At 44.9% G+C, this 25,379-nt stretch overlaps 1 protein-coding gene across 2 annotated transcripts in view; it reads right to left on the bottom strand.

The window, feature by feature from the left end:
- ETV6 (ETS variant transcription factor 6) overlaps positions 1 to 25,379 on the bottom strand; it is a 185,366-nt gene that overhangs the window by 18,288 nt on the left and 141,699 nt on the right. For both annotated transcript variants that reach the window (XM_055000213.1, XM_055000214.1), the window contains exons 3-5: positions 14,948 to 15,112; positions 9,386 to 9,520; positions 948 to 1,493 (exon numbers count right to left, since the gene is read on the bottom strand). In XM_055000213.1, the coding sequence (XP_054856188.1) occupies positions 948 to 1,493; positions 9,386 to 9,520; positions 14,948 to 15,112 (846 nt within the window). The remainder of the gene's footprint in view (positions 1 to 947; positions 1,494 to 9,385; positions 9,521 to 14,947; positions 15,113 to 25,379) is intronic.

Below are 25,379 nucleotides of genomic sequence, written 5' to 3'. Positions count from 1 at the left end.
GTTGCCTGCCGCCTGCAGGCACCCCAGGAACACACGCTGCATGCGTGCTCCCAACAGGTGCAACAACGTCACTCCCAGAAGTGATGTTGTCGTGCCGGCCGGAGAAGCACTCCCACATTTCAACTGGGGCTGATCTGGTGTCATTACGCAGACACCACAACGCGCATGTGCTCCACGCTGCCAGCACGAGCTAAGTGCCAGGTTTCTTCCCCTCCCGGCAGGAGGGTATAGGGACCTGGCAACCCTCCATATACAGCATAAAGGCAAGAGGCTCCTCAATTAAGCATGTCTGCTGCATGCTGGTGACCAAGAGAGAAAATCTCAATTAAAAGGGGGCATAGTGCACTGGGGGGGGGGGGGGAGAACATTCCAGGAAGACGTGTCTGCCTCTCACTCTGTCATTCTTAATGATATCTAGAATCTGCCACAAAAGGCCACAGAGTAGGACCACTTTTAAGCATGTAGCAACGTCTGCCACTGATAGCTTTTTGCTATCAGTCAAGTCTCTTTCAAATTCTACTTACCCATTAGACCCAATGATATTCGCATACCTTCAGTGGCTTGGATCCTGCTGAAAACTACTGCTAATGGACAGATTTCCATCACAGAGGCAAGATTTTCTCATCTCCCCCCTTCTACTGCAATCCCAACCCCCCCCCATGCCATGTCTAGTGATGGGTAAACCCAATGTAGGGGGGACTTAAAGATCTGCAACAGATGGGGGAGGGGGTCTACAAAAAATCACCATCAGTGAAAACATTTGGCAAGCTCCAACCCAATGCTGGGATTTTGGTATTATTAAATTAAGCTGGGAAATTCTGTATATGCAAACAACGTAACTTTTAAAAAAACCCAAACACTACTCATGTTCACAGCTTTAACATTTGCTCAAGAAAACATGTGGTGGAATCAAAGAAGGACACATAATCTGCACACGTCCCACTAACCTGCTATCCTTCCAATGGGCATTGCGTGCTCTTCGGGAGGGGAGACGGACACCATGATGTGATTCATGTATGCCAGCTCTTCCCGATAGGACAGGTTGATGGGCTTGACATCTCTGTGCAGCCCATCCTCAGACAACCGGGAGGCTTTGAAATCCACAGAGTGCCTGGGATTCAGTATCAAGGGGTGCATGATTGGGCTCGGCATCAGCTGGATCACGCGGGTATTCTCCTGGCGGGGGCTCGAGGGCTTCTGAAGCACCTCAGAAGGGGTTGAACAGTGGTTGTTTTCCACAGGCGACACCGAGAGAGGGTAAGACTCCTGGTGGTCGTTCTCCTGGTGGTGTCTTGTCCCTGAGAGCCGGTCGGCTGGTGAGAGGCGACGAACAGTATTCTCCAGCGGGGATTTCAAGGACCGCTGCTCAGGCTCCGGAGAAGGCCTGTGGTTGGCATTGATAGGCGATCTAGAACGATGTAACAACTCAATAGTGGGCAGGTTGTGGTGGGCTGCATCAGACGATTGTCTTGACGGTCGCTGGATGAAACTGTCTGTAAAGGGAAAAGAAAAACCCTAAATTGTGTTTGATGTGACAGGGTCAGTAAAACAACGTCATGTGTAGAGGATCAGGGGTGGCTTGAGGTGGCCTATCAAGCCATTTCACTTGATAGTTGTTGGCCCAGCCAGATTCTAAGCAAGGAATAGACTATGACAGAGCATATGCAAAGCCCTTACCGATAGATGTCACTGCCTGTATTACAGTTTTAGGTATGACTCTATGCTTTAAAAAAAGGTCCAAAATATTTGAGCTGTAAAAATTATGCAACTTAGATTGGCAAATTTCTTCCTACCCTGCATTATTTATTCTGCAAAAATATACACAGATTTGGTGGCTGCCTGGATGCTGATGCTCCTGCTCAACTGAAAATTTTGTTCAGGCCGCTCTCTGGTTTCTGGAGTGTCAATAAGCATGACCCCCTTTCAAGCGTGTGTGTGTGTTGCTGTTTTTTTAAAAAAAATACAGTCCAGAAACATGCAGGAAGCTGAAGTCTGCACCAGCTACCACACTGTGAACTTCGGTGTTTCTGAGGAATTTGTGAACACACAGAGCCCTGTATTATTCTAGATGTGTGCAGCTCTCGTGTTGAGCTTCAAAAATACACACCAGCCCCAGGAGTGCTAAGAAAAGGAAAAAATGGCCACTCAGGTGTCAGAAATTGACCCTTTGTGTTTTAGATCAGGCTTGGAAAGACCAGGCTTGGAAAGAAGGAATTCTCTTTGATGTAGCTGGAAACTAGTATTGTACGCACATTCGAACAACTGACTTCCAATGAATGACCTCGCCAGCTTCTCAGAGAGGGCGAGGTCTAACATACAAATAGTTCTAAATTCTCTTACTCAAAGGGAAAGGTGCATCATCATAACTGCAGGTCATCCTAAATCGGCACAGGTTTGCCTTCCTACAAACCACTGAATAGGCTGAATACTAAATGCCAGAAGAAATTTAGTTAAGACTTGAAGGTGCCTCTAGACTTCTGTTTTATTTTGCTGCAACATTAAAAATATGTTTAAAGACATTATCAGCATGATCCAGTCAAAGTTTAGCATGTTCAGGTCCCATTTAAATCAATAAGAAATAATTAGGCACATACCTAACACTCAAATAACATGGCTCAAAACATTTTAACATCAGAAAAAAATCAAAACAGTGCCCTGTCTGTTTATAGTGTGCATCTTTTCTCTCCCCAAATTGGGATGGAGGTGACCCAGGTAGCTGTGAATTTCCTGTGTTGTGCAGGGGGTTGGACTAGATGACCTTGGAGGTCCCTTCCAAATGTATGATTCTATGACCCAGGGGGCAGAGGTGGTGTTTGACCACAAAAATCCCCAAGGAAGGGTTTATATATAAATGAATGACTCCTCTGGATGATCATCTTTGCCAGAATGGGCGCACCCTATGCAAAGTACACATAATTACCTCCACAGCTTCAAATAAGCACATGCTCAAATCTCTCTCACTGACAGCTCTCTGTGCTTATCCAGTAATGTGGTATCAATAAAACAATGCTGTGAAAATGCAGCTGAAAACATTCTTCACCACTGGCTGTGTAGGATCCTCATTTGCATGACTGAACCTTTCCCTACAGACCCAGTCTAAGGTTGCACAGAACGCGGAATGGCCTCTGGATTCATCTGAACGCACCCCAAACCCTCCTTTCCTGCACGAAGAGCCCTGACCATTGGCTGCCTTCGCTTGGCACCACAAAACTGGCCACTCCAATGCACGGCCAGCACAAGCACAGCAGGGGCAGCAGCCCAATTTGCATCCTCATTCCTCAACCACTGACTGCCACGATCCTTTTCAGAGTCCAAAGAATGGTCTCTTTGTTCTACACATGGATGCATGCTGCAAATCCAAGACTGACAAGGAGGAAGAAAACCACGTTCTGCGGGGGGAATGGGATCCCTCCAGCATTTGCAGCGTGACCTTGGGCTGACTCCCGGCCCACTAATCGGTCTGCCCACTACCCAAACCATCTTGCCAGCAACCACCAGTTTCCTTGTTCAGGCAGAGGAGGAAGCGGCATCGGTGTGGACGGTATGATTCACATGTCCGGAGTTATCAACAAAAAAGGTCTGTCTTTGCTCAAGTATTTAGATCAGTCATAGCCAAATGGGCACCAGGAAGTGAAATGCTACTCAAGCCAGGCCCCGCCTGCGGTGGATGAACGACGACATTGCAAAACTGGATTTAGAAAAAAGAAATGTCAGCCGTATTTCAGACAATCCCCTCCATTAGCCTGCTAACAAGTCCAGGACAGTGAAAGTGAACATTTCATGAAACGATGTATTGTCGAAGGCTTTCACGGCCGGAGAACGATGGTTGTTGTGGGTTTTCCGGGCTGTATTGCCAAGACCACGGCAATACAGCCCGGAAAACCCACAACAACCATTTCATGAAACCTTTATCCCCAAAGAGGGAAATAAAGGCAGAAACAGATACTTTGTTCTTACTGCGGAGGTAAACCTGTATCTGGGTTATGTCACTTCAGACCACAGGAGGAGCTCGTCCTGACAAAATCGTCCACCCTGACGAAAATTTCACACAGAAATTCCTGGCTTGTCCAGAAGTCCTTGCATAGCCTTCTTCCTGATGCAACCGATTTCGATGTGGAGAGAGGTTTGGGTTTTTTTTGCATGAATGAACATTCAATAAACAACCCCCCTCCTGCATTTTGAAGCACGCCAGTTCATCTGCCTGCTACTTAAAAAGCCACTCCTAGATAACAATGACGTGGCCCATTATCACCCAGTCTCTAATCTTCCCTTCCCAGGTAAGGTGCTTGAAACAGCCGTAGCAGACCCGCTCCAGGTCTCCTTCGATACCTCTTATGCTCTGGACTCATCTTGTCTGGCCTAAGGGACAGAGATGGCTCTGGTGGCTTTAGTTGATGACCTCCATCTAAATGTAGACAAAGACGGTACTTCTTTGACGCTCCTCCTGGATCTATTTGCAGCCTTTGACACCGTAGTTCCTGCCATCCTGTTAAGGCATTTGGAGGCTGACGTAGCCCTGAACTGGTTTAAACGGTTTCTCACAGGACAGACTCAGAGGGTAACTGTGGGAGATCAGCTGTCTTCAGTGCGGAAGTTCCCTTGTGGAGTTCTACAGGGCACAATCTTTCCCCCGTGTTATTCAACGTCTTTTTAAAGGCTTTAGGAGAAATCATTCAGAGCTATGGAACTGGATGTCATCAATATGCAGACGATACCCAGCTCGGTATCTCTCTATCCAAATCTCCTGGTGATGCAAGAAAGGTCACGAGTCGCTGCTTGACAGACATGGTCACATGACTGAAAGCAAACCATCTGAAATTAAACCCAGACAAGATGGAAGTGATGCTGGTTGGAAAAGCAGAGATCTGGAAGGACGTTATGCTTCCCACTTTCGATGACGTCCACTTGACCCGAGCTGACTCAGTTATACTGGATCCAGCATCAGTGCTGGAGTAGCAAGTTAATGCCGCTGTAAAAAAGGCTTTCTCCCTACTCAGACTAACTGGAAGGCGGCCCCCTACGCTGACACGGCCCATCTGGTCTCCTGGATTCAAATCACAGTTACCTGGAGACTAGACGATTGCAATGCATTCTACACAGGTCTCCCCTCAAAGTCAATTTAGAGACTCCAGCTAGTATATAACGCCATGGCGACGAGTAACAAAGCCTGTTGTGGGAAAAAATACAACGGGCTTCAGAAAGAGGAGGGCGGGCGGGCATTGCCTCCTCCTCCGTGCCTGATCCCACTGGCTCTGTGTTCTGCCTGGAGGCTGTGAACAACACTGGTTCTGTTGGGCTAACCTGCCAATTTTCTTTGCTTCAGTTTGTTTTGGATGGAATGGATATGATTCTCTGGCTCAATGTTAGACTCCTTGCTTCACATTGGTTGTGGGGGGATTCCATTCCCTTGCTTCAGTTTGGTCGTGTTGGGATTTCTCTGGGATGAGCTTGCATATGAGAGTATCCTTGGCCGAGGGCCAAGCTACAAGTGATGAATGACACTTGAACAGCAAGTGAACAGACTCACGTGTACTCCTCCCTGCTCACTTGCGCTCCACTTGCCCTCCACGTAGTGATCTAGCGGAGGGCAAGTGGAGTGCAAGTGAACAGGGAGGAGTACACGTGAGTCTGTTCACTTGCCGTTCAAGTGGCATTCATCACTTGTAGCTTGGCCCTAAGTTAGCTTTGCCCCAGTGTGTTTCTGCAATGAGAGCTTCTTTGTTTTTTTTCCCATAGGAAACAATGGAGTGGCTGGGGGCACCTTGTTCAAGGGGGTCTTTAGAGGACAGATAGAGGTAGATTCCTGGCAAATTTGGTGAAGTTCACTTGAAAAATGCCACCCCCAAGCCCCCCTCTGAATAACCCCAGGATAGTTTTCCCCATAGGGAATAATGGAGAATGATTGGGGGCACTTTCTTCAGGGGCCCACAGAATTGGACCCCAGGGTTCAATCTTTCTGAGACTTGGTTGATCTTTAGAGGACAGTCAGAAGTAGGTTCCCTGAAAATTTGGTGACATTTGCTTGAAAAATGACTCCCCCAGCCCCTAGATAGTTTTCCTCATAGGCAATAATGGCCAGATAAATCAGGATTTCTCTTATCTGTCCAAGCCAAATCAGAGAATCTTTCCTGCATTTTGGGAACAATGGATTTTTGGGGGATGCCTGAATCCCAGATCCAGATTTCCTGGGTTTTTCTGGGTGTATACCCCAGCATACCTGAGGGACCGCCTCTCTCCGTATGTGCCCTGGAGAGTGCTCAGATCAGCAGGTAAACACCTACTGGTGGTCCCTGGCCCCAAGAAGGCTTGGCTGGCCTTGACCAGGGCCAGGGCTTTTTCAATCCTGGCACCAACCTGGTGGAACTCTCTGTCGGAAGACATTCAGGCCTGCCAAAATCTTGTATCCTTTCAGTGGGCCTGCAAGACAGAGATGTTCTGCCAGGCATATGGTGGAGGCCAGTCCAAGGTCCATTGAATAAGCCTCCCTACCAGTCTCCTGTCAAGGGGGGGGGGCTATATAGCCATCTGCCCCCCTATATGTGGAGGAGCCCCGTGGTACAGAGTGGTAAGCGGCAGTACTGCAGCCCAAGCTGTGCTCACAACCTGAGTTTGATCCTGGCAGAAGCTGAGTTCAAATAGCTGGCTCAAGGTTGACTCAGCCTTCCATCCTTCCAAGGTCGGTAAAATGAGTACCGTGACTTTGATTTTACTGTGCTAAATTTTTTTTATCTTTTGTATTTTATGCACCATTGTAACCTTCCCTGAGCCTGCTTGTGTGGAGGGCGGGCTAGAAATTTAATAATAATAATAATAATAATAATAATAATAATAATAATAATAGCAGCAGCAGCAGCAGCAGCAGCAGCAGCAGCAGCAGTAGTAGTAAGGAAGTGGAATCAGCTGCCTAGGGAGGTGGTGAGCTCCCCCTCACTGGCAGTTTTCAAGAGGAGGCTGGATGAATACTTGTCAGAGATGCTTTAGGCTGATCCTGCACTGGGCAGGGGGTTGGACTAGATGGTCTGTATGGCCCCTTCCAACTCTATGATTCTATGATTCTATGACCACTCCACACCTACGTTTTTGCATAAAGGAACTTGTGATGCCCTGTGTATGATTCCTGACTGAAGCTCAGTGCAGCAGCTCATACAGAGCTACACCAGGAAGCTTCCTCTAATTTTGCTCTGTCTTTGCCTCAGGTGTGCTTGGCTCAATCCCTTCTGATGCAGAAGTGCCTGCCATGCCAGTTCAGGCTGCATCGAAGGAGGCCAGGCCAGAGCACGAAGTCATGCAGGGATGCAGCTGGAAGGCTCCTCGGCGGCTGGGCGCTTTGGCTTCACAGAAACCTTGAATTATCACAATAATTTATTTCTCACAGCATTCTATCAATTCTCTCGGGCTACACGCAGCTTGGAAGTGTTTTCATGGGACAATACTTCAACTTTCAGAATCAGAGAAAATGCTTGAAAAAAAAAAGAACCATTTCAGTGAAATCCTCAAGATTATTATAAAAAGCTCTCTGGTGATGAACGTCCAGACCCTTTTCTCAGAGAGCTGTTCATAGGGAGCTGCTTGAAGCATATCGAAGAGCCCCAAAGAAGAACAACGAAAACAGACCCCAAGAGGTGTGGGGTGCGGGGTGTGGGTGGGGGTGGACACACTATTTTTAGCACTACAAGTTCCTGCTCCAGGCAGTGGAGCAGGAAAGAAACAGAGCCGGTGAGTCAAAGTACACATAAAGGAGGGCTCATTACCTGCCTGCAAACACTTGGCACAACGGGGCTCCCTCACTGCCCAGACTCCGTGGCTGGAAGCCATCCATAATTAAAACAAAACATTCCTCCTTGGCTTTTAATTTCTACCCAAGGAAGCCTTTTTAAAAAGCATCACTAAAAGCCCTAATTGTAGCAGTTGGAAGGAAATCTGAGGGAAACAGATCAAAGGCCTGTTGTGTTTATTCGCACAATGTACGGAGGAGAGGACAAGAAAGCCGGGTAAGCCTGGCTACGAGGGCAGGAGCCACCACTTCATGTTAGAGGTGAAAATCCTTTCGTGAGCCCTTCTGAGGCTCTGACAGAACACGAGATTGAAATGCTGTGGCACACTGGTGTGCGTGGGGTGTTGCAATTGGGTAGGGCCTGTTATTCCTGGCAAGGAACTTGTGCTGGACGCCCACGCATGAACATTTGCAGATCACAGTTTCAGGCCTGTGACTCCTTTGAAGGCTCATCAGGGGAAAGAGCAAGGCCTGTAGCTCGTGGCCTAGGAGCTTGGCAGCTGGGAGAGAAGGCTCTTTGCTGGGCGGCCTGAGTGCCTTTGCCACTGACTCCACCCAAATCCCCTTCCATCTCCATCAGGCCTTTCCCCATGATCTCCCGGGTAGAACGGTCTCTGGCCCATTCCAGCTAGAAAAAGGGTCTTCTTGGTCACGAAGCCCAAGCTCTGGCACTCCTCCTCCAGCGGGACTCGTGCGTTTGTCTCCCTCTATCCTTTTCTTCCATCACCGGGTGAAGACTTTTCTGTTTTCTGTGGCATTTCCTCGCTAACTCTCATTGGCCCACTTCCCCTGTTGCGTTTCTCTGTTTTTATGTTTTATTTAACTATATTGTCGAAATATTGTCAAAGGCTTTTATTTAATTGTTTGAAATATTTGTACATAGTGAGAGTAGTATATGCAGCAAAATGGAAGGCAGAATTTGCCCAGATGTGACTGAGCAGAGGAACAAATGGTATGAATACGTGTTTATGGCCAAATTAACTTCTTCTGTACATAACAGACCAATCTTAAAATTTCAGAAAAAATGGAATGACTTTTTCGACTACGTAGTTGAAAATTAAGAAAAACTAAGAACAGCTATTATTAAAGTAGACCAACTGTAAAATTAACATTTTAAAATTTTGAAAATAAAATGTCGAGTGTATGTAAGGGGATAGAGAAGAGAAATAGTTTTGTTATATATCCTGCATACTGTTTTAAATTTTGCTTATGCTGTTTTATCCTTTGTTTATTGTCTTTACTGTTTATTGTTTTTCTTTCTTTTCAAATAAAATTTACAACTATTAATTTTTTTTTATATGTATCTATCTGCATTTTAACATTGTTTTGATTGTTCACCACTTTAGGGACCCAAGTTAGGTGGAAAGGAGGCGTACAAATGTTTTAAATAAACAAACAAATAAATCAGAGGTCTGACCTGCTGCTGGGCTTCGGGGTCTCAGCCTGCCACAGGAGATCTGGTAGCCCTACCCACAAGGCAGAGATGCCAACTTCCAGAGCTGAGACTGGGACAGAGGGTCCCCTTCCCCTATTTTCTGCTACCCTCCCCCATTCTTCCAGACCACCAGTCCCTCTGCTTCCGATAACAAAGCGCTGTTAGACATTCATTACCTTCATCGTGGTTCTGATGTAACTTGACATCTGGCTGTGCATGGATTGAATTTCCAGGGTGGAAGAAAGGGGAAAACAGCATGTGAGAATTCCTTTGCTTCAAGAGATGCTGAAGAAGCTCGTATAACACATCACCTAAAAAAGAGACAGCAGCTCAAGGTTCAGAAAAGTGACACAATGTGGGAAGGCAAAGTCCTGCTTCCCACAGAAGAGGCAAATGTGTGCCTGGGCTGGGGGGGGGTCTCCATGCACAGAGTTCCTTTCACACAGAAAATGTGTGACTACATTAGTGCCCTTCTATCTAATACACCAAGAAACTTCTAGCAGAGAGAACTGAGCAACGGGTCAATGAGGAAACTTCCTCCTACAGTCTCAAGAGGCACACCCGGAATGGAGGCCACGCTGGATCTGATGCAGGAGGTCTGGGGTTGGATCTTCCGATTTTTTTTTATTTGAAAGGACTTGCTAGTTTGATGGGGGAAGTAGCACTGCCCAGGAGGGCCATTCGGCCTTCCCCCGCCCTCTGGTTTTCCTGGTCTAACGCGCTCCAAACCCAACTCTGCTCCCTCTCCCAGCTGCTATGAGCCCCACAGGTACAGCAATGGTCACAAATCTTCTGGACCACATATATTTTAGCTCGGACAACTTGTCCCAACTTGTTCAGAAATGTGTAACCTCAAGAAATCATGTTGGGTTCCCAAACGCTGGGACGTTGGAAGAGACAGTATTGTCTATTCACTAGAGCAACCCCTGTTACGTGCCAAACTTTGCAAACACGGCTGCCCTCCACAGAAATGGGATGTGCCAGTGGATGGAATGGTGTGGGGCAGCTTCTCCACTCCTTTTGTCTGAGTCAAGCTCAGAGGCACCCTTCATACTGAAGCCCCGGAATGTTTACTTTTAGAGTAATAATACGAGCAGAAATTGCTCGCTCTGAGAGAAGTGACACCCACCAGTTCCTGCAGTCACTGTCTGAGTGTGGCTCCTGAATGGCAGAAGGTAAGCCTTCTTGTAATGACTCCTGCAGAGGCACAACAGGCAGCCTCCCTTGAAGGCAGGTCTTCTGATTCATTACTACGTCAGGAGTGGTGGAATGATTCAGATTCTTCTGATACAGAATCATAGCAATTATCCACCCCATCCATACAGACGTCAAATGCGGACTGGGGAGGAAGCAAGACCTGAGTGGTGAACTGGACAACCTCCTCTGGGGGCGAGAAGGTGATCTGAGCTGGCCGGAACCTGGAATGATTTAATTCACTTTTTTCTCACGCAGACAAGGCACGCAGCCTGAGAACTTCTGGGGCCTCAGAAGGCCGAGGGGGACAAAGGATCAGCTCTGCCTCTCAGCTACACCTGAAAATGTGTGAGCGGAGATCAGGAACCGGAAAACCTGGGCTGACTGCCCCCCCGCCCCCGGTGGCTTTGCTCCACTCTTACAGGGGTGGAGAGACTTGCAGGGCCGCCCTAAACAGGGTATGTAACTCGGCTTAGGACAGCACTGTTGGTATCTGTAGTAGAAGAATTTGGTGGCAGAAAGTTTTCAGGGATGGGGAAGGAGGAGAAGGCAGCTCAGGAGCCCAAACCCCTCATTTCTGCCCCTGGCAGTGGCGGAGAGGCTGCAAATCTGGGTATTTTATTTGTTTATTTTATAGGTGCTCTGGTATGAGGGCTCTCATTCAAAGAAGCATTTACTAGAGTTGTGATCAAGGTTTTCTTCCTTGCCCCATCCCCCCAGAGCCCTGAAGTTCAAGAAAAGTGAAGCACTACGTTTGGGCACCAATCCTGGTTCTTCCTGTAGGAAACCCAGAGATTAACATTCCTTTAATCTGCAGTTTTCTCTCTGTTTGCACCAATGCCATCAGGATAGAAGCACCTAGATTCTTCTGGCCCATTCCCAGGCGGTGTGTGCGACGTGGCTTTTGACCGGGGCCACATTAAGAGCAGCATTCAAGCCCAGTAGGACCCTAAAAACCAACAGGATTTCCCAGGTCTAAGCTTTTGAGAGTCAGAGCATCTAAGGAGTATTTGATTCTCAAAATCATTTACATCTTTAAATGGTCTTTAAAATGCTGGACTTGAATCTTGCTTATCTACTGGAGATCAACATGACTACCCACTTGAAACTATCTTCATTGTTACTAAGGTTATTATTGTTGTTGCTGTCTTTTACTAGCAAGATGCTAGTTATACATACTTTGTTGGAGTGTCCTCTTTATATCAGACTTAGTAATAGGATTTTAACTCTGCATCTAGATAATTTTCCTATTTGCCTAATCATAACTTAGTTCTTACTCCTTTTATCTGATAGATCACCAAATTTTACACTTGCTGTTGTGAGATTTTTCCATTGGTTTAATGTTGTGTCCAGCTGATGTTACTTAGATGGCTTTTGACTGCTCAAGGCTTTTAGTCAAGGAGCTGTAATCAGATTAAAGGAAAGGAAAGATGCTGGTCAAATGGTGGGAATCTGGGGCATGGACTAGTTTATCGTTTAAAGCTTGGAATTTCGAAAGATGTCAGTGAGCAAACGGATCGACGGGTGGACTTGTCTACTGGCTGCCAATATCATCATTATTTTAGCTCTACATTGACACAGCCTTTTCCTTCGTAGTCCTTCTAGGAGGAGTTGGTGGTATTTGGGGTTTCTCCTCCCCAATGGAAGGACACAGCCTCCCCAAACACAATCTATCATCTCTCCCTTAGTCTCTGGGTTTTAATGATCTCTCTCCTGCCAATGTGAGTTCATGATGGACCAATATGACCCCACACAGAATCTACAGCACTACTAAACAGAGTGCTGTCAACAGACACTTAGAGGTGAGGAGAAGTCCAGTGAGACAGTGGAAGGTGATGTGTACAAGATGTCATGGGTAGGATGAGGGCCAATAAACTGAATATCACTGCTTACATAATTAAGGCACTATTGGTCAATACTGGAGCCAATCAGAGATTGCGGAGTTAACGTTTTCGATGGAGATACACTCCCCTTAAAAGAGTAAGATGGTTAGCCTACCATGTTAGTCTGTCTGTAGCAGTGGAAAAGAGCAAGAGTCCAGTAGTACCTATAAGACTAACCAAATTTGTGGTAGGGTATGAGGTTTCGTGAGTTACAGCTCACTTCTTCAGGTACAGCTAGAATGTGAGTCCACCTGTCCTTATATCTTGAGGAGTGGAGCGATTGCAGAAGCCAAATGACAATAACCTGTGAATGACAATGATAGGCATGACTGGATAGGGTGGTGTATGCAAAGTGGTAGTGGGTGTGGAGAAATCAGCATTGGTAATGAGATAGGAAGCCTAGGTCTCGATTCAGTCCAGGTGGATGCATTGTCTTGAGCGTCGTTATCAGTGGCAATTTAGAAATCTCTCTTTCCAATATCCCCTTGTCATTCATCGGCTATTGTCACTCCACTCTCCAAGATATAAGGACAGATGGACTCACCTTCTAGCTGTATCTGAAGAAGTGAGCTGTGATTCATGAAAGGTCATGCCCTAGTCTTATGCATGCTAGTGGACTCTTGCTCTTTTCCACTGCTTAAAAGAGTAGACTCGCATTTTGGAAATACTACTGAATCCAGGTCCACAGCTGGAGATTTAAGTCACCTCTGTGGCATAGAGAGTCTTCGCCCAACATTGGCTGCAGTGCCAGCTGCTGCCCTTCCTTGAAAGGCAGGATTTGGCCATGGTTATCTGTGTTCTGATCATATCCAAGAGATAGATTAATGCTTTCTGTTTGGGTCTGCCTTTCAAGATAATTCAGAAGCTTCAATTACTACCAAACGCTGTATGCTGTTACCTGGTGCAACATACAGGAGGACACATCCTGCCAGTTTCAGAAAAATGACAAAAGCTGCAGAGTTCCTGGATATTACTAGTAAAGCCCTAAATGGCCTAGGACCAAGGTGTTTAACAGGGCACCAGTCCCCACATTTTACTTATTAATGATATTCCTTTGCTGCCTCTTCAAAGTCCTGCTCATGGCAGCTTACAACTAAAACAATGCAAACGAGCCATTAAAAACAAGCCATTGGATATAAACAAAGGTATACAACTGTGCCCATCAGTTACAATCTTCCCCGGAGGCCTTTCTGCTCTGGTGCCCCAGCTTTGGACACCCCCCCCCCCCATGCACACACTTGGCATCGAGTCATTTGGTTAAAAAACATTTCTACCTCGCCAGGCTTCTTGTTGATGTGTTGTTTCCATTGGCCTTCCTAATATTTATAAGCGTATTGCTTTACCATTTTCATAACACTAATTTGTGCTACTTTTTAGTATTTTAACACCTTTTATGCTGCTGTTGGATTTTTAAAGAAAATTCTATTGTTGAGCTTTCTAGCTTGATTATGGATATGTACTTTGGTCTGTACTTTGTTTTTAATTTTTTAAAAACGTCATCATTATTAGTTTTTAATCTGTCGTGTTAGATCCCCTGATTAGCAAAACACTTTGGGATCTGTAACTCTCAGTAAAACAATTCCCCAATTGCATCTTGCTTTTTTTTTCTCTTCCAGCACTAGGTAAAGACATTTCTCTTAATGTAGATTTTTAGACAAGTTTTTAAAACCAAAATTTCATATTAAGCCTAAGTGTATGTCTGAAATTCTTTTATGGATTTTGGTTACTGTTTTATTGCTGAGAACTTTATTGTTTAGACTAGTATCAATTGTCTTAAGTGAATTATTTTATTTTTGCTGTTAGCCACCTTATGCAATGTTTTTGGAGAGATGGGATAGACAACTATGACTCCCTTTCCTTCCCTCTGTGCAGGGCTGGGCTATGTGAGTCGTCATCTGGGAACTGAAATTTTATATGAATATAATGCTTTTTTATTATGTTTTAAATGTACTGACATTTGTTGTAACCTGCCCTGAGCCTGCTTGAGGGGAGGGTGGGCTAGAAGCTGAATGAATGAATGAATGAATGAATGAATGAATGAATGAATGAATGAATGAATGAATGAATGAAGGTGTGCGCTTTCGGTTTCTGATTCGGGTTTTTAACCCAAATTGGGCCCAATTGGAAATGATTCGGTATTTCTGAATCAGCCCCAGCATTGCTGAGCTGATTTGGAAATACCGAAGCAAAGCTTTCTAAAAGATTTGGAGCATTTTGGAAAGCTTCGGGGAGAGCAACAGCAGCTGCAGCACCTTTCTTGCTGTTTGCAAACAGCAAGAAAAGTGATGCTTTGAGCTTCCAGCGGCCTTTTTTTACTCGATGGGAGGGGGGAGTAGGCGGTTGTGGTGAGTGACTAGCTACAACCCCCTCCTCCCCCTCCCATCGGGTAAAAAAAGGCACCGGGAAGCTCAAAAGCAAGAAAAGTGCTCCTTTCGAGCTTCCCGATACCTTTTTTTAAATACCAAGTTTAAATATCATGTGCACACCCATATAAACAGACAGACAGTACTGCACTACATAAACAAATGGACAGGTCCTTGCTCCAAGCAGTTTGCAATCTAAATTGCACAGATATTGCAGATTCTCAGCTCCTTTCCAAGTCAAATCTCCTTCTCCCCTACTGTGTGTTTCCCCCCTCCCAACTATCTGTATATTCCTCACCTGAATGTGGAGACCTGTATCGAAAATCCTCTTTGGTCAGAAGCAAGAGTGCTTTGCCATTCATCTCAAATGTGTTGCTGTCAATGGACCTCAACGAGAACTCCTTTTCGGCCCACTTCAGCCACTGGGCCACATCGTCCCTGCTCCAGTAATGGGGCTGTAAGCCTGAAAAGAAGACAGTATATCCCAGTTAGGTTGAAGAGCTGAAACAAATATCCAGATGTCCTGGACAGGACCAGAGAGGATGTGTGGTTGAGCTGAATTCACATGCTTCGGGGTCCTTTGCCGAGTTATATCCAGGGGTGCACTGATCACCAAGACAGTACCTATCTCTTACATTGGGATAAGAGGGAATCACTTTTGCTCTGCCTTTCCAGAGGGTAAAAATGACTTTCAAGAGAGAAAAAAACTTGCCCCCCTCTTGAGGAAGGTTTTGAAATTTTGAATTAAATATCAATGTTTTTAAAAAATAACTTATTTTAAAACAAAGAATAAAATAACCAGCGTCATGTTAAATATTTTAACTCCTGTCCATCAGCTTTTTTTGATCTTGAGGGCCCTTCACATCTTATAATGAACGCAAAGATAAACTTACAAGTGTAGACCTGGGACCTCTTTTTTAAAAATTGCATATTTTGGTCCTATTCATTTCTGTTACAGCCTCTACTTTTTAAAAAAAAACTATAAATTTAGCTGTTTTGATTTTAAATATTAAGTGTGGATCTATCTGCAAACAAATAAGCTGTGTTAAGGGGAACAAGGGCCAGGGTTAACCTCCCCCTCCCCTCAAAATACTCCCCCCCCCCCACAATCCACCTAAGAATATCTACCTGGGGATGCAGATGCCCGTATCATACGCTGGATGAACTGCTGCAGGGGACACAACCTGCATGCAGTTCCAAATGCAGATCTGAGTACGGATTCTCTCCCTCTCTGCACTGCATATGCAGTGCATAAGCAATACAGTGCAGACAGACTGTGTCTGAACTTGGGCATGCCTTTGGATTCACCTCTGTCCACTGTAAGTAATCCGTGTGTGGAAACCCTACTCCTCCACGCTTTCTATAGCCTGCTCCAGCTGGGAAGCAGCTAGGAGGAGGGAAACAGGCTCAGAGGAGAGGTGTCTGAGGTGGTGAGAAGATCAATTCCCCCTCACCATTGGTCCTTTGAACTGCAAAGCCCCCGTTGCAATGAGTCTCTGAACACAAGACATCTTATACGAGAATGCTCAAGTGTTGGGAGACGCAATGCTAGCTGGGAAGAGTAGTTCAAAAAGCCAGAGCCAAAGGCTCTGTCAATTTCACCTCTCTACAGACCCAGCAAAGATGGCTCCTGAGAGGGTTTGTTAATTTCCTCTTCCCTTCAGGCTCTGTCAGGCAAAAAGGAAATTAACAAACCCTCTGAGGAGCCATCTTAGCTTACTCTGTAGAGAGGTGAAATTGACAGAAATTGGCTCTGTCTTTTTATACTACTCTTCCTTGCTAACGTTGCATCTCTACACTTGAGCATTCGCCTGTAAGATGTCTTGTGTAGAGAGACCCAAAGATCGCTCTTGAGAGGGTTTGTTAACTTGACAGACCCTTCCTTTTTTTTTTTAAAAAAAAGAAAATTTTATTGGGTAGGTTAAAACAAGTTTTACAAATTACATATATCATCCATTTTCCTTTTATCTTCTACATACTAATTGTCTTACAATTATCACTTGATATAGGCACTTCCCACTCTCCCTCCCCCTTCCTCCTTAGACCCCCAACAGCACTAGAACCTTTTTATCTCTTAACAAATTCCCTCTGTTCTATTACTTCTCCCAGTTCTCAAAGGTAAAGTTCTTACATATATTCTAGTTCCATTATCATATATACATCAGTAATTATCAATAGACCATAACTGTCCTTTTACATTCCACTTATTTTCCAGATATTCTTTAAATTTTTCCCAGTCCTTTAAAAATTCATTTGAGCTTTGTTCCCTTAATTTTCTGGTCAGCTTGTCCATCTCCACCATGTACAACAGCTTTCGTTCTTCCGAGAGGTGAAGATGAAATTAACGAACCCTCTCAGGAGCAATCTCTGCTGTTCTGTGTAGAGAGGTGAGACTGACAGAGCCTTTGGCTCTGGCTTTTTGAACTACTCTTCCCAGCTAACATTGCGTCTCCCTACACTTGAGCATCCTCGTGTAAGATGTCTCGTGTACAGAGACTCAATGTGACGGATCCATCTGCAAAACTGGGCTTCAAGGAGGTATGCCCATGGTATACAGATTTCGTCTATGGATAAAGGTATCATTGTAAAGCACCATCAACACCCCTGAGCATAATAGAGGAACAGACAAAAAAAAAGTATGTGTGCGTGTGTCTTCCCTGAGAAGATTCCAACCTTAAACGTAGACAGCAGAGGAAGCATGGGGAGAGGTAAGGAGAGTGACAGGTTAGCGTCAACACATGCTTGAATGCACACGTGTTATCATCAGGAAAACCTGCAGCTTTCAGCCACTGTCTTTGACATAAAGTTGAATGTGGAGGATTTGCCAATTTATAATCTAGCAAAATTTTCCCCAGCAATACTTATTGCATTTTAAGCCCAAACTGTTTTCCTTGCCAACATTTCAAGAAGTGCTCCATCCCTGATGATGGAGACAAGCAGCCCGGCAGCCAAGAGCACACCTGAGTGCAGATCGGCCTTTTGCGTTGTGCCCTGGGCAGATGGCTGGCGAGATGGTGAGCGCTTGCTGAGGCAAGAGACAGGATGTACTGGGAAAGGTAAGGGAGCCCGGCATCAGTCTTCACACAGAGGAGGTGCCAGATAATGACGCTTACTGCAAAACAGCCCAACGCACCAAAAATATGGTTTCAAAGCCTAAAAATATCATAGCAGCTGCACTTGGCTGAGTGCTGAAAACCAAGGATGCTGCAATTCTTCTGGACGGCAAAATGTGAAACTGGGCACAGAATTTACCTTCCAGAGTAGCCCAGCTTTTATTTTTAAAAAGCAAGCATCTAGCCTTCTAACGAAAATGTGCTTGAAAACATGTCAGTGATGTCTGCTGGAGCCTCAAAAGCCGGACAGGCGGCTGAAAGGGGGAGCCAACGGTAAAGGGTGGGCCATTGGCCCAGTGTGCCTCAGGATCATGCAGAGTCCCTGAACCTTCCCATGACTGGCAAGGGTGAGAGGTCATATGCTGTAGTGGTTATAGTGTCACACTGTGTCTAAGGAGACAGGTTCTGATCCCTGCTGTACCATGAAAAGTACCAGCCAACCTCACAGGGTTGCTGTGTAGATAAAATGTAGGAGAGAACACTGTATGCTGAAGGATAAAAATGTACTAGATAGCCAGAATGAATTATATTATACTATAAGAAGCAAAGAAATGTATGCAAACTGCTCAGTTTGTATCACTTATATAAATTACAGAAATTATCTTTTTCTGACATTTGGATTTCGTGGGTGCATGACTGAATTCTTCCTTAGCTCAAAGGATACACACCAACATGTTTAAAGTATTTCACATACCCCACTTCAGCAGTCCTTACAAGGAATCTGCAATGGGAGGCTGTCTTACATCTATTTCGGAGGAAATACTGGAGGCACCACTGGGAGAATGCTGCCAAAGACCACCTGGTGAGTTTATGGATGAAATGAAACTAGAATTTGAGCTTGAACGAGACTATGAACTATTGAACCAAACAAGATAACATTCTTTCTCTCCCCATCAGGCTTTGGTTTCGCAAACTATGAAATACTAAATACTACTGGGCTAAGACATGTCAGGCTAAAAATTATCGGCTTTTCTTCAATGCATCGGTGTGTTATTTCACAACCAGGCACTTAGAAATATGGACACCAAGAAGGACCCTCGGTGAAAGCAGCTTGTTTATTCCGCCACAAACATTTTGAGGACTTCACCAGCAGCAGAGGGAGGCAAAGGGAGCCCCGTTCAAAATGGCGCCAGGCAGCTTTCTGCGTCAAGGCATAAACCGCCCTGTCACGGGTTGGGAGATGTTCCTAGAAACACAGACACGGCGTGCTATTATCTCTTGTAAAACCTTCTTCACTAGGCAGCAGGTAACAACAGGACCCTGTCTCTGTGGGACAGGAAACATGGAAGCTGAAATCCTACTGGCTACCAGAAATTGGCTGCAATGTTGCAAACCCAACTCCTATTCAAAATTAAGCTTATTCTTTCGGGTTTTTTTTTAAAACTATGGAATGAAAAAAACATGATGAAGAATTGTTTAAACATTCAAATAAATCTATGAATAGGATCAGACAAATGATTCCCTATCCACTTGAAGATGATAAAATCTCTTTTCCCCATTTTTGCAAAACGACTCATTGTTTTGGTTGTTGTGGGTTTTCCGGGCTGTATTGCCGTGGTCTTGGCATTGTAGTTCCTGACGTTTCGCCAGCAGCTGTGGCTGGCATCTTCAGAGGTGTAGCACCAAAAGAGAGAGATCTCTCAGTGTCACAGTGTGGAAAAGATGTAGGTCCATATGCAAAAGAACCTCCTCAGGATACAGTGAAGCCTCCCGCCATTAGCATTCCACACCCTGGGAAACTCATACAGGATGACTCAGCTCAACCCCACCCCTCCTGAGTAGATACAAATGACCTGCCAACATCTTTTTCACACTGTGACACTGAGAGATCTCTGTCTTTTGGTGCTACACCTCTGAAGATGCCAGCCACAGCTGCTGGCGAAACATCAGGAACTACAATGCCAAGACCACAGCAATACAGCCCGGAAAACCCACAACAACCATCGTTCTCCGGCCGTGAAAGCCTTCGACAATACAACTCATTGTTTTGTTTGTTACAGTATGTTATAAAGCAAGTATAGTTTCATGTATCTCTCCAATCAGATATGGAGGATACACCCTCTTGCACCTACCCTCTGATCTATATTGGTAGTACAAGTCGACCATTGAAAGTCCATATCCAAGAAAATTTATCCCGGATTAAACATAAAATATTTGATGCACCTCTTGTGGAAAATTTTTCTCAACATCATAGTGGATATAAAGATCTCAGGGTCTCAGTTTTAGAAGTAATAGTCACAACAAAATATATTAAAGCCCAACAGAAATTATTACAACTTGAGTCTCAATGGATCTTCCGATTAAACACCTTAGCACCTTATGGGCTTAATAATTCATTGGATCTTACTTGCTATTTATGAGAATAGAGTAGCTTGAGTTTAGGTATGGTAAGCTGCTGCCTCTTTAAATGCAAACAGGATTTAAAGCGTTTACGAGAGGGGATTCGCCCGCAGCGTTAGACCGACAGGGAATTGCCAATATGGTGGTGTGAAACTGACAAGAGCATTTGCTGTAAGTAGATGGGACTTTTGCTGTTATGTGTAATTTATATAAATATGTTGTGAATAGCATTTTGTATTGTTTTGCGGTGTACCAGATTTGAAAGAAATGCCTGTGAAGAAGTGATATCACGAAATGGATATAGGAGGGCTCTTTCAGCTGCTGCCCACGCATTGTGGCATTCCCCTCCCCTGGAGGTGAGAAAGGCACCATTCCTCCAAGCAAGGGGGTGGAATCATGCCTCTTTCTTTTTAAAAAATTATTTTTTAGTTTTATTGTAAAAAATTAATAGATAGAGCAAAGAAGGAATGTTAAACATAACAAAAACACGACTACAAAGAGCCAACAGTGGCCTACATACAAAGTAAAAAGAAAGCAGTAAAAAGCATAATAAGCACAATAAGCATAATCCATTACAGTTTTTTGCCTACACCACTTCCTCCTTTAGTATCAATTGGCTTGTGGTCTAAACAATATCTTTTTTTCTATATCTCATCTTCTTGATATCCCAGGTCCTTATTCTTAAAAATCAAAACCACAAATCATTAATTCATTTTTCTTCATCTCTCATAGATACTCCATAAAGGGTTTCCAATTTGTCATAAATATTGAGAGAGTTTTGTCTCTGATTAATGCTTTAAGTCTGTCCGTCTCTGTTAAGTCCATCATCTTTCCAATCCAATCTTCCAATGAGGAATCATGTCTCTTTCAGTAGGCACCTGAGCCACCCTGTACACTTAGTTACAGCAATCTTATATTGATTTTATGGATTATTGTAGCTTTGTATGCCATCTTGAGCATATGGCCAAAAAGGAAAGGAAGCTTTAAATAGTATTCTAAAATTTAAAAATACTCTCTACATTTTAAAAAAATGAATGCAAACTTCTGCAACTTAATTTTTGTATTGCCCTGTGTTCTTTAACATTCCAAAGAAGCAGCTGCATTGAGATATTGGTAATCTGCAAATGTTTAACTTAACGAATCAATCATTTCAAAGGCAGATGACTGCTCAACAAAAAACACTTTAATTGGTTGCCAGCCCTAATCAGGTTTCCTGTCATTCAGTGATTAATGCCTATGCAATGATTCCATTGAACTCCCAAGTCTGGCAGAGATGTCGTATTGCTGAGCTTCTAGCCATTGTTCAGAGATCAAGAACTCCCCGCGGACTCCTGCATCCGCTTCTTCCTTTCTCCCTCCTTTCCAGCTAATTCCTGCCTCCTTTTCCTTTCCGGAGCCAATCACTATGCAGTATAGCTCAATTCTGTGCAAACCAATTTCTGATACTAACCATAATTAGCAGTAATGTTAGACTGGCCATAGCACTGTGCTGTGATTAAAGCCGAAGGAAGGAAGGAAGGAAGGAAGGAAGGAAGGAAGGAAGGAAGGAAGGAAGGAAGGAAGGAAGGAAGGAAGGAGTGAGTGTGTGTGTGTGAGCTTGCTGGGGCACTCCTGATTGCCTAGCCAAGGCTGAGAGATTGCTCTGCCCACAATGGCATTTGGAGACCAGAGGAAATGCTGTGGCACAACCTGTTTTTCCTAGTCCCTTTAGTGGCTCTATCTCTTTGTTTTACTCCTCAGCCAAGCCAAGGTTATCCTGCAAAGCTCAGGAGACATCGACACTTCTGGGAGCTTCCAGGCACTACATTCAGGGACAGCCCCTGCCAAAGAACGTTAGCCCTGCCTAGCTGCTTCACAGCAGGGCTGACAAAGTTGCCAATAATGTCACCAGGCCTTGAAGCCAAGTCCAAATCAGCAGCTCAAACCTGGAAGGGGTTGGGTAGTGAATCAACACTCTGCTAGTGCGAATCCCAATACTGCCATGCGGTGGCCTTGGGTCAGCTACTCCTCTCAGCCCCAGCTTGCCAGCTGTATTGCAGGGATAACAACAACTTGGGCCTTTTCCCAGCGGGAACGTGGTGGAACGGAGTTCCTACACCTCTTGAAAATGGTCACATGGCTGGTGGTCCTGCCCCCTGATCTCCAGACAGGGGGGGATTTAGATTGCCCTGCGCGCAGCCGAGCAGCGCGGAGGGCAATCTAAACACCCCTGTGCCTGGAGATCAGGGCACGGGGCCACCAGCCATGTGACCATTTTCACCTAGGGCAATTTAAACTTTAAAAAACTCCCCCTTGTTCCAGCTGACCCAAAGTGACATCATTGTGTGGTCTTCTTGAGTTCCACCACTGAGTTCCACCACCTCTTTTCTCAGAAAAAAAGCCCTGATAATAACACTGACTTCGTTCACTGCTCTGAGTGGGGCACTGATTTGTCTAGAAGAATGGTATATAAGCACAGTTGTTATTGTTATTAAATGCTAGGACTGGAGCCAGTACAAACGTAAGCCATGGATTATTCAGAAAGAACCAATACATTCGTCTGTTGGACTACAGCCAGGGGAAATGCCCACTCTGCCATGAAGCTTGCTTGGTGACCCCTTAACCTACTTCACAGGGTTGTTGTGAGGATAAAAGGAGGAGAGAATTATGTACTCCACTTTGAGCTTGTTGGAGGATGGGCAGGAGAAAAATGCACAAAACAAATATTACTTCTGTCAAGCCGAACCACCTGTTCATGCTGCAGTGAAGAAGCTCCCTCTGCAGCAGGGGTGGAAGTGAGTGGGAGCTCTCCGGGACAGAGCATGGCCTAATGCTCGAGAGTGGGACCGCGAGTATTGCCAAGAGAAGGGAGCCGAGGGGCTCAGGCTTGGCACCCGCCTTGGCACCTTGCACTGGAAAGGACTGCAGCTGCTCAGTGGGGAGGGAACGGCACTTTGTGCGTGCTCAGAGTAGGGTTGCCAACCTCCAGGTAGGTATCATAAATATAATAAAAATAAATAAAATAAATTGTACATATACATGAAGCAATCAATCACAATGTTCTTCTTCTGTTACAGACTCCTCCAAACCCACTGGTTATTGAGTTCCCACAACCGTCAGGGATAAGTGTTGCAATAATACTAAGTCCAATATATAACGATATTCTTTTTTCTTTTGTAGGTAAAAACTCCAAAGGAAGCAGACAGAACCCCGAGTTGTAATCCAGTGTAGGAGATCATAGAATCACAGATGCCTTTAAACCACCGAATACCTTGTACGCCCAGGAGTTTGCTAAGGTATTGAAACCCATTTTAATTTACTTCACCGAGGACCAGAAACAATGTGTGAAAGGCGGTCCATATTTTGCCGACGCTTCTGGTACAGAACCACGTTGGCTGAAAGCGGATGATTAGTCACCAGTGGTCGACTGTCAGCTTTCGGCCAATGTGGTTCTGTACCAGAGGTTTCAATATGCTGCCAGACCCGTTGAGCATACAAAGTATTCAGTGGTTTAAAGGCATCTGTGATTCTGTGATCTCCTACACTGGATTACAACTCGGGGTTCTCTCTGCTTCCTTTGGAGTTTTTACCTACAAAAGAAAAGAATAGCGTTATATATTGGACTTAGTATTTTTGCAATACTTACCTCTGATGGTTGTGGGAACTCAATAACCAGTGAGTTTGGAGGAGTCTGTAAAAGAAGAACATTGTGATCGATATAGGTACTATTTATTATATTTATTGTAAAAATAGACCGTTTTGACTGTAGATCCAGAGGAGTTAGCCGTGTTAGTCTGTAGTAGCAAAATCAAAAAGAGTCCAGTAGCACCTTTAAGACTAACCAATTTTATTGTAGCATAAGCTTTCGAGAATCAAGTTCTCTTCGTCAGATGCATGATCCAAAGTTTGGATCATACATCTGACGAAGAGAACTTGATTCTCGAAAGCTTATGCTACAATAAAATTGGTTAGTCTTAAAGGTGCTACTGGACTCGTTTTGACTGTGTGTCACTTGGAGCACTTTTGCACTTTCATTATAGTTATTGAATGACTCTGTATTTATGGCATTTATCCCCTGGTGAGTTCTGTGAATCATGGTAACTTCTATTTGTGTGTGGTGAACCTCCAGGCAGGGCCTGGAGATCTCCCCAAATGACAACTGATCTCCAGAAAATAGAGAAATAGCTACAGACACAGAGAAATAGAGGAAACGGTTGCTTTGGAGGGTGGACTTTATGGAATCATACCTTGCTGAGCTCCCTCCCCTCCACAAACCTCAACCTCCCCAGGCTCCGCCTCTCATATCTCCATGAATTTCCCAACCTGTAGGTGGCAACCCTCACTCATAGGTACTTTACTATATTGCTTTGTGTGGATATTTCTTTGAAAGGGGGAGTCACAGCTAGCGGTGGAAGAGGGAAGCTAAACTGATATGGTTTGAAGCAGACAAGGAGGACTACCAAGTCACAACCCCCTGCTACCTAGAATCATAGGGTTGGGGTAGGTTGGACCAGAACCAACAGGTTGAAACCTGCAAGGGAGCTCTCCCCACCACACAGAAACACACGATCCACTTGCTCTTTCATCCTGTAGCACTTTTTATGTAACAGACATGGAGCAAAGGAAGGAAATTAACTGATGGAATGAAGTTCAGAGAGACGGAAGGAGGGGGAAAACCTTAGCTTGGAATATTTCCCTGTGTGGGGGGAAAGGGGGAGGGTGGAATCTGTTTGTAGTGGGCAGGAGAATGAAAAACGTAGTTGGGAACCAAGAATACCCCCCAAGGCAAGTCCTGCACATCGTAAAAAGAAAAAGCACCCTTCTCTAATTACAGCATCAGGCCTCTGCCCAGCCACACAATCCTGGCAAAAACATACCAGCTTTGAAATCAAAGCCAAGAAGGAAGGGCAGAGGGCATTTCAGAACAGAAGATCAGACCAGAAGGAGGAAAGTTGGCTGTCAACCACAGACATCCAAAATGACAAACCCAAACCCTCAAAATCAAGCGAATACCTTGAGGTTCATGGATCATGAACCAAAATCGTTTACAAATGGGCATGTGTGTATTTGGTGAAGTGCTTAAAAGCGGCAGGACTCTAACCCGAAGAGCCAGGTTTAATTCCCCACTCCTTGAAGCCAGCTGGGCGACCTTGGGCCAGTCACAGCTCTCTCAGAGCTCTCTCAGCCCACCCACTTTGTTGTTGTGGGGATAATAATAACATACTTTGTAAACCACTCTGAGTGGGTGTTAAGTTGTCCTGAAGATATAAATCAAATGTTGTTGTTATTATTGCTATT

Source organism: Eublepharis macularius, chromosome 16, assembly GCF_028583425.1.
Source record: "Eublepharis macularius isolate TG4126 chromosome 16, MPM_Emac_v1.0, whole genome shotgun sequence".
Lineage (NCBI taxonomy): Eukaryota > Metazoa > Chordata > Lepidosauria > Squamata > Eublepharidae > Eublepharis > Eublepharis macularius.
Note: the sequence above shows the minus strand (reverse complement) of the source record. Positions and strands in the feature narration are given on the sequence as shown.